At 44.1% G+C, this 16086-nt stretch overlaps 1 protein-coding gene across 2 annotated transcripts in view; it reads right to left on the reverse strand.

Annotated features, from left to right (window-relative positions):
• ttc7a (tetratricopeptide repeat domain 7A) overlaps window positions 1-16086 on the reverse strand; it is a 68036-nt gene that overhangs the window by 20525 nt on the left and 31425 nt on the right. For both annotated transcript variants that reach the window (XM_080482051.1, XM_080482050.1), the window contains exons 17-20: window positions 11785-11901; window positions 11156-11268; window positions 10615-10749; window positions 4460-4662 (exon numbers count right to left, since the gene is read on the reverse strand). In XM_080482051.1, coding sequence (XP_080338177.1) covers window positions 4460-4662; window positions 10615-10749; window positions 11156-11268; window positions 11785-11901 — 568 coding nt within the window. The remainder of the gene's footprint in view (window positions 1-4459; window positions 4663-10614; window positions 10750-11155; window positions 11269-11784; window positions 11902-16086) is intronic.

Below are 16086 nucleotides of genomic sequence, written 5' to 3' on the forward strand. Positions count from 1 at the left end.
TCTGTCACTTGTATAATTTTTTGCAACTGCAATCTAACGACTTGTCAAAAACACTTGTTGCCATGACAATATTTATAATATAGTGCAATATCTATTTGAGGTAACTGAACCTACTGATGTTATAAGAATATGAATTAATAAACAAAAAGTTATACTAAAATATGTATATATCTCCCTCTGGATGCGGATTCACATACAAACATGCACTTTTAGCGTGAACAAGTCAAGGTAAACTTCACAAAAGCCTTTCCCTAATGACGTTTTTATCATTTTCTTCACTAGCTTTAATCATGCTATTTTTATCGCTTCATTTCTGGTCCATGGATGCGGCGGATTACATTATGGGTGAACGTTATGTCCCTGCTTAATACATAGACTACACCGCTGGGTAGTAGCCGTAGACATGTTTGCATTCATCATTCATAACGCAGCTTCTTTGAGTGATTCAATACGCCATCTTGTGGTGCAGATTTGTATTGCAATTGCTGAGTCGTGAATTTCTTTGGTGTCACAGTTGGCCGAGGCCTTTTGGTATGCATATTGTTTAAAATCAGCTGGCGACGTGTGTTGCTGATTACGTTGTGTTGCTTCTTTGCTCCAGTTGTATGTCGCACACCAAACCAGGTGAAAATGTGTTATAAATTCTGCACTGGAGGCGGCCGATGAGGTGTCTACTTATACATGTCTATGTTTGATGTGTCCGCTGCATCACTACGATAAGGTATGTTGGGAACTGAAAGGAACTTGCACCCGAAAACGTCACATGATAACATACAGATAAATAGCTAAATCACCTTAAAAATGTCATTTCAGTAACCTGTTCCACTGATGAGCTTTGATACCTCTTTGTCTTTGTGTTTCTGTCGACACTGATCATATTCTGCTGTTTGATACTGTCAGGTCTATAAAAGAAATCCGGGGCAAACTGGAATGTCCTCGTGAAGGCAAACCGCAGGAGAACATCTTATTTCATCTGCAGCCGTGATCTCTACAAATAAAAACCTCGGGAAACATCGTAACGACGTTCAAAAGGGAAAAAAAAAGAAAAAGAAGTACAGTATGTACTTTTTGCAGAACAATGGCTCAAGTGGAGGAATATCACCCAAGAATACCATCAGAATTCCCCTCCAGGCAGCGCAGAATAAATGGGCCACTGGCACACAAAGTGTCCACAGCAGATACAGTATAAAAATAAATGCATGAAGGCAGAGACACTGAAGGAGCAGCAACTGTATGTTGCATTCTGGAGGGTTAATGCGAGGCAGAAATATGGGCAGAGCTCCAAAACGCAATGTCCCACACACTGTCCCACTTAGGTTCCAACGCAACGCAGCAACAGAGACGCAACTATTAACCACATTCACTCCTCCATTAGCATGTCTAAATATATTTCACAACATATAGTATTCAATATGGCGGCAGCTTTTCTTTTTTCTTTTTTTTTTTTTTTTGTATTTGGGTCAACATGTGCCTTAATCCAAGTGCATACATTTAGTTTGCACAAATAGTCCACATGTGCACCAAGTCCACGGAGAAAGGCACACACACACACACACACACACACACACACACACACACACACACACACACACACACACACACACACACACACACACACACACACACACACACACACACACACACACACACACACACACACACACACACACACACACACACACACACACACACACACACACACACATCCAGACTGAGAACACATCTGTCCTGTAAGAGACCCAGAGTAGGACATTGCCAGCTGGCTTTGTTTCAACTTTTCACCCCCTGGGATTGGTTCTCCCACAGGCCAAATATGGAAGAGATGTGTACCTCTTGTCTACCCCAGTGGGACTGTGCGCACAACACACACACACACACACACACACACACACACACACACACACACACACACACACACACACACACACACACACACACACACACACGATCCAAAAGAGCACAGTGGGAGCATGAGCATTAACCTTATGTGGTCACAAGATGTCTCAAACTCAACTCAAAGTGATATCAAGCAGCACATCTATGGTCACTATGGAGGCCATGGTCACTGCCTTTGTGTGCGTGTGTGTGAGTGTGTGAGTGTGTGAGTCTTCGATTTGAGGAATATCCCCCAGTCTCTTCACCATGACAACAGAGAAAGTTCAAAGGTCAGAGTAGCTGTGGTTAATCCATTGGATCATCAAGAAGGCAGACTGGGAGGGAGACTGAGCGAGAGCGTGGGTGGATGTAGGCGAGAGAGGATCTTTTAGAGAGAGAGAGAGAGATACAGAGAGAGAGGATCTGCTCGGATGAAAGAAATATGGGGGAGTGATCAGGATCAGCAGAGAGAAAGCAAATCTTTTGAGTGCTGTTTTTTTTTTCCCTTTTGTTGGTGATGGATTTCCATTTGTTTTGTTTCTTTAATCTGAAATGATGTGAAGTTCAGTCCAAACGTCTCAGCACATGACAGCGCTATAACGTGATAATTATGACAGCAGTGTGTCGGTCCTGATGCTGGCGGTTTATGGAATTATATTTGCGCCACAATCTTGACGTCACAATGTTAAATTTTGAGCACAGAACGCAAACCCCCCCCCCCAAAAAAAATCGTAAACTGAGCAAACAAAAATCTATTCTGCGCTCAAAAAATATATTTTTATGTTTGCATCGATCCACATACATGCACAATTGTGGTGTTTTTCACTCAGTTTTGTTATTTGGTCTCCTGCAGATATCCACTCTACGCACTTGTGACGTCTTTCTTGCTCAACAGCTGCACTCTGTAAGGTCAGGGTAACAAATGTGCAACAAAACCGGCCAATCACAGACTTGCACAGGGTCGTTCTGATTGGCTGATTCTATCCAAGCAGGTCGCTATTTCAGCCACCTCTCAGAAGCGCTGTTAAAAACTATACTTTGCATTCTACGCCTGTAGTTTTTTTAAATTCTCGATAGATGAACCATTCTACTGGTGCTGAGAGGACGACATGTATTATCAGCCGCGAGAAGCGATCTCGTCTCATAAGACCGAACATGAAACACACAGAAGTATTGAAAAGCCTTTTATTAACGTCTTCTCAGACAGCCTCTACACTTCCACCAACGCACAGTACACTTGAGTACATGTGGCCGAGCCTTTGTATCGCAGAGGGCTTTTGTTCGGCTCCACCAGCCGCTCACCTGGTTCAGCCTAATGAGGTATCGATTAGTTATTGATGAAGCATGTCAGACTGCACGAAAGCTGTGGTGAAGAATCACAGATATTTCATCCGATACCGATTGTGGAATATTTCATTGTCTTTATGGTTTATTCATGACCGCAGTTTGTGTTACTCAGTCTTCGCTAATATTAGTACAACAAAAACGGATCTATGTGCCCATAAGATTATGGAAAATTCTGGGAGGAGGCTGTGTGTACAACACGACATCAGCAACCTGTGATTTACAACATCTGACGCATTTTTCATTTGGGTTGTGTCTCATTTGAAAAGAAGGCGCAAACCGGCTCTCATTGTGGCGAGAGACATTTCGTCAGCCGGCCCTCCATGACTTTTCTTTGCAGACTTTGTTATAAATTCATTTTTGTTGTTTTATCCCGTATTTTGACTTTGTCATCATTTATTTACAAACTAAAGACGGTGGAAAATCAAAGAATCTGAGTATTTCACAGCCAGTTGTGCTATAATGACTCATGAAGAGCATATATTATGCTTTCAGTGGAACAAAAAACACAAAATTGGCAGAAGTGGTTTGATTTATTTGAACTTACTTAAGATTTGTGGGGGGCTGCAGCACGCTGTAGTGCACTGTTGCGTTACAGTAAAACAGTTGAAATCTGGGTCTGGGGTCCTTTGTGTGTTTGCACATTTGCGCGTTCTTTCAGACTATTCTGAGGATCAGTCTTCATCTAAAAAACACATTGTGACTGTGAATCTAAACTACTTTTTGAGTGTGTCACTGCAAGGTCACTGAGTTTGTGTGTCACTTTGTGTGGGTTGCGTGAACGTTAAAGAAAATATTCGATTTCACAGCAATCCAACGGATTTAAGAGACACATTTACATTTGCCCGCACTGCTGCAGCATGTGAGCTCGTATACATGACTGAGCAATCTGACTTGATTCTGTGCCTCTTGCATAACATACGGTTTAATGTAATTTGGTGAACCCAAGTGAGACACCGGAAATGGCTACACGGGTGTGTGTTCACATGCATGCCGGAGTGCATACGTGCACATGTTCAGCCTGCCTGTTACGTCAGTTTTAATTTAATAGACTCAAGTGTAAGTGTATCCATGCACGTTGTGTGTGTGTGTGTGTGTGTGTGTGTGTGTGTGTGTGTGTGTGTGTGTGTGTGTGTGTGTGTGTGTGTGTGTGTGTGTGTGTGTGTGCTGACCACTGTGTTGTGTGTGCGCGTTGAGTAAATCCAAACTCAGTTTAACAAGCCCGTCCGCTGCCTCTCACCATGTGCACCAGTATTCGCTCCCCGGTGGGATGGATCGCCAGGGCCTCGTCGTACAGGCCCTTGGCTTCGTCCAGTTGGCCCCGGAGCTCGGCCAGGCGGCCCCGCTGCAGCAGGACGGAGTGGGAGTTGGGGAAGATGGCGCTGGCCTCCGCAATGCAAAACTGGGCCTCCTTAAGCCGGCTGTCCGCCATGAACAGCTCGCCTGCAATGGAAGGAGGACATAAAGCGTTAGAGCGGAGAAGGAGGAAAGCGGGGCAAATATAGGAGGTGGTAGAAAGAGGTGAAGTAGCAACAAGAGGAGAAGAGTGAGAGTTATAGGCCATGATAAAAGGGTGGGGTGAAGAAAATATGAGTGATCAGACAAGGAAACCTTCATTCAACTGGATTTAAGAAAATGTTTAATATCTTTTTAAGGCCAATATTGCCCACGAAGGATACTTAAAATATAGTATTACGAATGCAGTTGATCTTTGAGGAAAAAAACAAACCGACCACCATCAAAACAAATAACAGAAGTTGTATCATGTCCATCTCTGAAGGGAAAAAACCTTGGCATTCCTTGTTTCTGCACACAATAGATAATGTTGACTTTTCAGAATTTTTAGAGCCAAATTTAATTAAGAATCAACAGCCAATTGGTTTTCACTGCCGTGGTAACATTTTGCTAACCTCAGCACAGACACATGCTCGGGTTAAGTTTGGGTAATGAAGCCACTTGATTCAGTCCATTTTAAACTGACTTTATATCAGGTGATGATACTTTTACCTGTTTTCTTCTTGTTTTAACCACCCGACCACCTCAAACAACCTCCTCACATTTTATACTCCATCACCTGATTTTCTCTGCTGCGACTCACAAAATCTCATCAGCCAGTAGAAGGAACTGGTCACCAATTATTGAAGCACATGGAGCAGCCATTACATTACAACCACCAGTTGAGACAAGAACAGAATTGATCTGTTGAGGTTCCACGACACATTAGAAGATTTGTTTGTATAAGTCAACATATATTATGGGCCTTCATGCGACCATGTGCATCATTGAGCCCTGGCCACCAATGAAACAGTCACTAGTTTATTGCTTTTTGTTTTGTTTTTGGAACACTTTTGATATTTAATGGACATTGCTGACCAGGATAATTCCTCAAAAGCTGCAGTTTGGTTGATGGTTTGTCATTGAGTTGCTGTCAAACTCACTGAAACATTGCTTATTTAAATTTTTTTTGCAATATTTACTTTCTTTCAAAACAGGAAACAATCCTGATCAGTTTGTTGGACTCACTCATCAACAAACTGAAATCGTAATGTTTGTGAGCTTCATACTCATGTGGAGATGTTTATTAGAGTCATTTCCGCTCTGTTCTATTAATTAGAATATCAGGGTCCATGTAAACGTTGCTATTGACGAGAGATAAACTGTGAGTTCAGCAGGAAGAGGGTCAATGTAAACTGCAAAGCACTCAAAATGCTTCACTTAAACACACACACACACACACACACACACACACACACACACACACACACACACACACACACACACACAGAAAGAGAGAGACAGCGTGAAATAGAGAGACAGCGTGAAATAGAGAGTGAGGTAAATGTAGTGCCTGGGAAGTCATGAAACTATTGCCTAAATATGGTCATCACATGCTGGAGCTGCCTGCCTCCTTTCTGATGCTGCTGGGAGGATGAGGACAAACCCCAGACACACACACACACACACACACACACACACACACACACACACACACACACACACACACACACACACACTTAGATTCCCGCCCACAAGCACTTTATCCACCAATGAAACCTCGAACGTGGAGCTGACCGGAGGGGCTTGTCCGGGACGCCGGAGTGAGGCGCTGTCAGTCAGTCAGTCCTCTGAGTGGAGGTAGAGTCAACACCCGGGAAGACCCCATGAGTCACCCCAGACTGCACCCTGTGTGTGTTCGTTACAGAGAAAGATGGAGTGAACCGTGTTGTACAAATACACTGAAAGCGCCGTCTGCTCCTGAGCGCAACGAGCCCGCGTGTGTGTTTGGTAGCGGATGTTTTGTTTGTTTACCTGTGTCTCATGGATGCACAGATGGGAAACACTTAGAGCACGCATGCTACCTCTGCGAGATGAAAAAAAAAAAAAAAAAAGAGTCTTTTCCCAGCCTGTGGGTTTGTTTTTAATGCTTTATTTCGGGGAAAAAAGGCTTGAACGAATGGTTATATAAGGCCTTTTCGTATTCCCATAGCTCACCTGAACACTCAGAAATGAGATCCTTGCTTCTATGCCGGGAGATTATTTCTATATCTACAGGTGTGTTTTATGCATCATACATTGCAACGTGCATGAATTTTAAAAAGCCCTCTGGTTGTTTGGTTTTTTTACCCCCCTTTTGTGGGTCGATTCGGATGTGAGCCTGTAGAAGGGAAGTGACAGAGGAGAAGAGGAATGCTGGGGAGAAGAGAAGGGGAGGGATCGTGTCCCGGCCTTGAGTTGCGGGACACGCCCTCGGGCTCCCACACACACACATACGCGAGCTTGGCGAGGGTGTTCTATTTTGCCTATTCTCAGCAGAAAAATAGCACAGTTCATAGGTCAGACATGGAAGGAGGCATGAGACCTTTTCGCCCTTCCACCCAACCCTGCAATGCAATGCACTGCACGAGTGTGTCGGCTGCATCACTGCCCTCATTGTGTGGATTCCCATTCTCATGCTTCAGCCTGTCCAGCTGAGTGGACGGACGGACGGATGGGAGTGCTGTTTGTGCAGAGCAGCTCTTCATTTTCACTGACTGCTTTGCTCTCTGTGAACTTCGACGGGCAGAGTGGAGGCTGAAGGCGAGCAGGTAATAACAGTATGCATGACTGGCAACGTGTCCCTAATAGAGAGGTGGCCACACGTATGATGGTGCACGGCACTCTTCCTGCACATGCAGAATGCAGTGGTGCTAAAATGACTGCGGCCTACTTTAGACTTGATTTGTTTTACTGGACGTAACTGAGGATCAGCAGATTTCAGGAAAGAAAATCAATGGTTGAATCAAAGAAACATGTACTTTGTTTTTCTCTTTGGAGTGGTCAGTACAGACCACAACTAGCCTGCAAAGCTTCAATCGTCTTTATTTCCTCATATATGAAAGCATTAAAAACAACAATTTTATTTCTATAAATAATTACTTGTATTTGAGCAGCATGTTTGAATTTTTTAGGAATTGTTTGACATGTCACGATTTTCAAAAATATTTGCAGGAAAGTTGTCTTATTTGTCAAGTTGTGGTTTACTAGCCGCTGTATTATAAGACGCAAACATGACGTTCACACTGATCTACATCATATTTTAAATCTCCTATGATACAATACTAGTGACTAGTTGCATGTCTACAACAAATCCATATTTCAGAATTATTGGTGATTAAAAATGGGCAATGGAAACAAACTTAGAACATATTTTAATTGCCTAGTCTGACATCACCTTCCTACTTGAGCTGGATCCACTTTGATCTTAGTTTGTGGCATAAATCAAAGGGAAGATGTTTCCATATGATAAAGAAAATTCTAATGAATATCTAATCTCGAGCCAACCTGGAAAAATGGACATCACTTTTATTTTAAACCCTGTCATATACGCCAGCGTTTGGGTGGCTTCCCTATAAAGTAATAGCATGGGAGAGCAGAGGATGGTCTGGAAGGTTTTCAGGGGAAAAGCCCAACAAGGAGACCCCCAGGAGAGACGTTTGGAAACCATCGGTAAAGAAGAATTATGGACGGATATTGGTTTCTTTGTTTTAATAATCAGCTTGCATTTAACTCCACTCATCCATCATATATTTCTACTTTATCCAGACTAAGGTCACATTGGTTGTTGAGCTAATTCAAGCCAACAGGAAGAACAAAACTGACAAAATGAAGTTGAGTGTTTGAACAAAGCACTGATGTTCTTTTCCAAATCTAGTGGACGTTTAATCTGCTTGCCAGCTGGCGTAAGTAGAGCATCAATGATGTTCAGGATGTGCACAATAGAGACCCAACAACTACTCCTTCTTCTGGGGAAGTCTTTGGGGGATCGTGAGGTTGCATAAATTGTACATCTTGTTCTTCAAATGCCACACATTCGAGCATATTCCCCAGGAACTGTATCTGCAGACACAGTCCTCATTTCAGATCGGTTTATCAGCAGTACACGACCAAAAGAGGTGGAAAAGTGACACTAGAGGAGGAAGAAGGAGGAACAAGACGCAACACGCCGAGCATCTGTTGACCTCGCATGGAATGAAGCTTTTATGAGAAACGGCTGTATTTTCTTTCTTTTTTTACGCACAAGGATAGGTGTAAAAATATATTCTTCACTTGAAATGACTTAGTCTAGTGCTGAGCATTACTTGGTATTTCACACTGACTGAAATCAATATTCAAAGTATATTCTTATGACATGTCATAGACTAAAAGATCATTCTGAAGGTGAATATGTCAAGACAATGAAAGTAACAGTTCAGGAAACTCTCAATTTCCCAAAAATCTTACCAGGGGTTAAAAAGTCTGATAGTTTTACCGTATTTTCACGACCAAAAGGCGCACCGTACTAAAAGGCGCAGTCTCAGTTATGTGTGCCATTACTGCATTTAACACACACATAAGGCGCACCTGCTCATAGGGCGCGGGTTCCATGCCCACACTTCCCCCTTTAACGTTCTCATGGTGTCCGCATTACAACAACACACACACACAAGCATACAAGTGTGCGTATTTAAAAATAGAGCGGGAGCAAAACTGAGTTTGGTTGTGCTTTATTTAAGTATTGATTACAAAGTACTAACATTTTTTTTACCTGTAATCGTCATCAATCAAACCCATCGAACTCCTCGTCCTCTGTTTCTGAATTGAACAGCTGCGCTAAATCTCCATCAAACATACCAGGTTCATTTTCTTCACTGTCAGAGTCACTTTCCGTGCCGTGCGGCTCCTTGGAAATGATGCCGACTTTTGCGAAAGCTCGAACAACAGTGCCAGCAGACACGCTAGCCCAAGCATCTACAATCCATTTGCAAATTGTGGCGTAACTCGCCCGGCGCTGCCTTCCACTCTTAGTGAAACTGTGGTCTCCATCGGTCATCCATCGCTCCCACGCCGCTCGCAGCCTTACTTTGAACGGCCGGTTCACACCGATGTCCAGCGGAAATGTTAAATTTTCATTTCTTCTGCTAGCGTTACTGCTTTTAGTCGAATGGTGACCGTGGAAACGCTTCTCCCACTCGTTCTTTGTGCGATGATCCACTGCTCGAGTCTTTCCTCCAACTCGGGCCACCTCGCCTTATGTCCGCGGAAACTCAGCTGCGTCTTCTTCACCTGTCGGAGCTCGTTTTCCAGCTTCCTCCACTTGCGAACCATCGATTCATTAATCTTAAATTCTCTCGCGGCTGCTCTATTTCCATGTTCCTCCGCGTAGCTGATGGCCTTCAGTTTAAACTGCTTCATATGCGTGTCTCTTCGCCATTTTCAGGGTTGTTAAAACAACGATGTTCTGCATAACGCACATACCCGTTCATTTATATACAATCCACGCCCACACTTCCCCCTTTAACGTTCTCATGGTGTTCACTACTACGTCCGCTTTACAACAACAACACACACATAGGGCGCACTGCACCATAGGGCGCGCCGCACATTTTGAAGAAAATCTAAGACTTTTATGTGCGCCTTATAGTCGTGAAAATACGGTAGTTGAAAAGCTCGAGATCTATTTGTTTTGCCCTGACACTGTAACTGTGAAAACTGAAAAAATGTCAATAAAAATTAAGTTTAAAAAAAAAAAAAAAGAAAAGCTCGAGATCTCAGAAACACTTGTAAAAATCTAATGTTTAGGGACATAGTTTGAAAACATTTTTAGTCCAGTGTTGGTTCGCTTTGCCTTGTCTAATATAATAACTATTTATTCGGCTTAATAATAACGAGCCATATGAAAACCAATGTGTGTTTCTTCATAGTAAAATGTTTCCCTGTTTTTGTAGTTAAGCGGAAAATTAATATAAAGGACCAGATCACGATGGACATGGATACGGGAAAACATAACTAATAGTCTGAGGAAGGAATCCCAGAGCTTCTGAGAGATCCTAACCTTTTTTGAAATCCAGCTACAAGTTACACAAGTTTCCGTCTCACCAGCCTGAAGCCAAATGCGTTCGAGGGTGTTCCAGATGTAGGTGGGTCCTTGGCGACGAGTGGAGCTGATGTCTGACACCTCGGAGAGCGCCGCCTCCAGGCGGGAAACAGCGACTGAGGACGGGGTTTGTGAACCTGAAGTGAAGAAACAATGGGTACCAGTAGTCAGTGGTGGGAATGTTGTATTTATTTAGCATATATAGAAGAAAATACAAAGACATTCAGATTCAATGCTTGCCTTTCTACATTGAACCATTCTGATAGGGATTCATGTTCAGGACACCCTCAATTTCCTCAGGCTTGGAGGTCAGACACATCATTGATATTTCAACAGCAAATCTGCTCCACAAAGCTTGGTTCCAGACAGGTAAACAGGCTTTTAATTCAGAAGAGGCCAATCGACAGGGGGTCAGACTGACCTACAAATTCACCTTTCTCACTGATATTTACCCAACGCCAAAGAGAGTTGTGTTTAACTTAAAGTAATCAATCCAGCCCATTCAAGTCCAAATATGCACAGTGACAGCAAAGAGTGGCGGACCTGTGGAGGCGTCCTGGAAGTCCGGCAGGGTGAGGTGGATGGAGGGTTTCCTGGCTCCAGGGCTGACCTCTGCCCTCTCAGCCATCGGGATACTGCTGCTGTCATCCGTCTCACTGGCACACAAGGAGATCATGTACAGCGATCCAATTACAAAATCGATTTATACCCTTTCAAGACTACTCCTTTTTCTGAGAATATCTTGTGAGTTAAAAAAAATTGGCTTTTTGTTCTCCGGGGATTTGTGAGCAATTTTAAATACAATCCTTCCTTTAGATGCTATTTAGTTAAGGTTCCGCCACCTCATATCTAAGGAACTAATAAAAGGCTTTTCAGTACACAGTGGCGATATTCCTCAGTTTGCCACGGATGACCTGACAAGTTAAGACTTCTGAAAGTGGAACTAGACAGAAAGAAAGAAGGAAAACAAAAATGCAATCTGCAATCTAATGATCTTAACAGGCACTCAATAAGGCAAAAAGATTCAGATGTTACATATCAAAAAATTATTATATATGCATTATTATGTGCACGTTATGCAAAATCAATATCCCAGCAGAAAACCAACATGTAAAATGTTAGAAAAAACAAAGAAACATGCAGTGAGGTCGTGCAGACATGCATAATCTCACCTGGAGCGGCTGACATCGTAGCGGATTTGCCAGCGTTGCAGCATGTCCTCGCAGGTCTGCAGGGCCGCAGCCGGGCCGAACAGTATCTCTTCGAGCTTCACTTTGGTAAACAGCAAGCTGACCAAAGAAGGACAGAAAGGGATGTGAAAGTGCATGTTTGAGTTGCCCCCTTAAACAAAAAACAACTTACTTATTGAGGAACATTAACCTATGAGGCAATGATGCTGGTGCCAAATTACAAACAATAATCAAGTGCTTGGAATTTGCATGTCAGCAGATTTAACGCAAAGATTCTGATCTACTAAGATTTCTGAGCTTTCGGTCTCAGAGCAGTGCGACCGTGTCGAAACAGTCTAACTCCACCGAGGACCAAACGTCCTGTATGTTGCAAGAGTACGTTGAGTCGGCTGCAGTCGCCCTTTTACTTTATAAAAGGCACAGACCTCCACGACACTATAATTATAGTGGTGTGCGAGCTGTGCTCAGTAAACGCCTCATAGAGAGAGGCTTTGCAAGTCAACATAAGACCTATCAGATCTGTAAAGCCAAGGAACCAGAATCTACTGCTTTTAGAACCTGAAAATCAGTCTGTCAACACAGAACCAGAACTCCAGGCAAGCTTCCTCTTTATTGCCATCAACTGCATCAGGTATGACCTAAACACAATTAACCAAAATACTTTGGGCCGCTAAAGTCAGCGAAAAGCAACCGGTATGTTAAACACCAAGGCAGGTTTGCAGGTAAAGTGTCTCTCAATGCTTTGTGGACGAGGGGACCAGAGATTTCTCCTTCAGTAGACTTTTACATGGAGAGTGCTTCAAACCCATCAGCATCTCACACACACACACACACACACACACACACACACACACACACACACACACACACACACACACACACACACACACACACACACACACACACACACAGAGACACACACACACAGACACACACACACACACACACATCAATAGAAACAGAGGGTGAAGATACTCATCAACAACAAGCTTGTAGAGTGTATTTTCGTGTGTGTGTGTGTGTGTGTGTGTGTGCGTGCGTGCGTGCGTGCGTGCGTGCGTGCGTGCGCGCGCGCGCGCGCACACTATGGTGTGTGTGTGTGTGCACTGTGGTGTGTTGAGAGGTTGATGAGTAGAGGCAGTAGAGTGTTTCCGCTCGGCCCTTTTAGTTGAAGACAACTGGTTAAGTGATGTGGGAGTCTCTGATGTGTGTGTGTGTGTGTGTGTGTGTGTGTGTGTGTGTGTGTGTGTGTGTGTGTGTGTGTGTGTGTGTGTGTGTGTGTGTGTGTGTGTGTGTGTGTGTGTGTGTGTGTGTGTGTGTGTGTGTGTGTGTGTGTGTGTGTGTGTGGTAATTGCCAGAAGGGGCTCTCAGAGGATGCAGTCTGTCATGGGCATCACTCATCCATGAGTGTGAGGATAGAGAGAGAGAGAGAGAGAGAGAGAGAGAGAGAGAGAGAGAGAGAGAGAGAGAGAGAGACTGCCAAGCTGTCCACTGACTGTTCAAGACTCCTCCAATTATTCCGTGCTCTCCTGTCAGAGGGCGGTGAAGGTGGAGGAGGTGCAGGAGGAGGAGGAGGAGGAGGAAGAGGTGGTGGTCACGGCAGTGGGAAAGAGGAAGGACGAAGAGGTGGATGAAGTGACAGGAGGGAGGGCGGGTGAAGATCGATTGCCGAGCGAGACGAGCTCGTGTCAGGGGAGAAAACTCCTGTTGAAATGCGCCTCGTTGCCGACTCACGGGTCAGTGGACAATTGAAGAGGAAGGGTGTGAAGGAAAAAAAAAAAAAAACCCAGTAGTGATATTCAAAGAAAAAAAAAGTGTGTTTGTGGGATGGAGGGGGCGCTGGATTTATGGATGTGCAGATGACAAGCACTGCCCAGGGACGCTGTGTTAAGGATACGCTTGCCAGTAGAAGTGTGATTGTGTGTATCTGCAGACTCCCCATTACCAGTGTGCCAAAACGCTTAGGAGCGTTGTGATGGTGTGAATATATGTAATGTAACAAATCGTGAAAAACCAAGATTTCCTGAGTACCCTGAATGCACCACACTCAAAAACTTTAAATAAATCTAATTCTCAAATAGAGGTAGAGCTCAAGGAGGATTTACATGACTGAGACAGATATTATGTAACTCACAAACTAGTTTCAATTACTTAATTTTATCTTTTTAGTTTATTTATTAACATTGTCATGTGGACAGGGGCTAAGTCACTGATCGACTTCAGAAGGAATAGATGGAGTACACTGAGAAAATCCTCATGCCAGGGAGAACATGCAAACTCAGCCCGGACTCTAATCTCATTTTATTGCTGGGAGGCTAACCACTACACCTCTAGTCATAAACATACAATAACTTCACTTATCTGCTCCAGAGTAGGTGATTATTAAACAATAGTTCAAATAAAACTCTGACGTTTACTCAAATATTCCTTCTGCATTGCTTCTTACAAAATGAAAACACTGCAAGCACCGAAATGAGCAGCATTGCACAGATTTCGGATCCTTTCCACCTTGCGGTTCACCGCTCCGTCACATTCTGTGTTCTCCCTTTGCCTACTCCAGAAAAACGATAGATTTGGTGGAGATTACAACACTCCAAACTACACATCAGATTACAGTGGCTGTCATTTCCCAGCCTGCCGGGAGCGGGCCCGGTGAGTGCGGCGCCGCGAGGACGAGGAGGGACGCAGCGGGCAAGGTAAGCGCTCGTCAGCGGCCCGGCTGAGAGCGGCGAGCGCCAGAGTAAACTCTGTATAAAAATAGCGAATAATGTTCCCTTGAAAAAGTGGTACATCTACAGTATTACTCATTCTGCACTCCCACAGATCAGAGTGTGTTTTCTCTGCAGGCGTGCAAAAGTGTGCGCAAGCATACACACACACACACACACACACACACACACACACACACACACACACACACACACACACACACACACACACACTCTTTAAACATGTATGTGTTTGAAGCACATGCAGTGAGATGAATGCATCCAGTGCATTGTGTAGCAGAGCATACAGCAAGGCACGCATGCATGCAAGCTAAAACACACACACTTGCACATACTTGCACACACAGACTCATGCTGCAGCATCCCAATGAATACAGAATCAAAGGCTGGGATTAATCATTCTCTTTAGTACAAACTGCAAGACCACAATCACTTCACACACATATACCCCCCGAACCCCCCACCCCCACCCCCAGCTCTCTCAATCCGTGGCTGAATCCCCTCTCACATTGAAATGCATGCCTGTTTATTGGGTGATTAAAATTTCAAAGAAATGGAGCTGGAGAGATGGAAGGGGGGGAGGAAAAGAAAACGAGAGTGAGAGGGGTCAGAGGGAAAGATGGAGAGAGAGTGAGACAAGACGCCGGTGGGGAGGGGATGTGGGAGAAAGAGGAAGGAGGGAGAAATTCAGTATGCTACAGCGAGCTGACAGTTTGCCGCGGTGCAGAGAGGCAGCAGCTAACGAGAATCACACGCGTGCACGCACACGCCGCGTGCTGTGCGTGCCTCCCCGGCCGCGCGCACGCGATTACTGTCGCGGAATGCCCGGTGCGACGGGAGCTTTGATCTCACACATTCAAAGCCAGTGATATTCAATGAGGTTGTTACCGAGAAAACACCTCCTTTCACTACGTCTCTCTCTCTCTCTCTCTCTCTCTCTCTCTCTCTCTCTCTCTCTCTCTCTCTCTCTCGCTCTCTCTCTCTCGCTCTCTCTCTCTCTCTCCCTCCATCTACAACTCTGAAGTCTGTAGCTCGGCCTCCGTTCAGCACGTTCTCAGTGTACCGATGTGCTCGGAATAGATATAAATATTGGCTAAAATACAGCAGCATGTAAAAACACACACAAGTGTTGTTTAGAGGCAGCTGATTCATTTCATACTGTTGTATTATTTGTGTCAATTCCCATCCATCCATCCATCCATCCATCCATCCATCCATCCATCCATCCATACCTAGGGGCAACTTAGGGTCACCAATTAACCTCACATACATGTTTTTCGAAACCAGAGTACCCAGAGGAAACCCAGGCACACATGGGAAGAACATGCAAACTCCACACAGAAAAGCCCCGGGCAGAATTTGAACCCATCACCTTCTCGATCCGTGATCCATGTCACATTTTGTACAAATACATTTTGATTGAGTCCTCACTGTGCAAATTTGAGACATTATTTATGGCTGATGGCTTGCAAAAAAACAATAAAATTGAATTTTCAATGAAACGATATCAGCTGTCAGGCATATTCACTTTATCTTTTCGATCTGTTTTTGTTCT

Source organism: Lipophrys pholis, assembly GCF_963383615.2.
Source record: "Lipophrys pholis genome assembly, chromosome: 15".
In the NCBI taxonomy this organism is placed as follows: Eukaryota; Metazoa; Chordata; class Actinopteri; order Blenniiformes; family Blenniidae; genus Lipophrys; species Lipophrys pholis.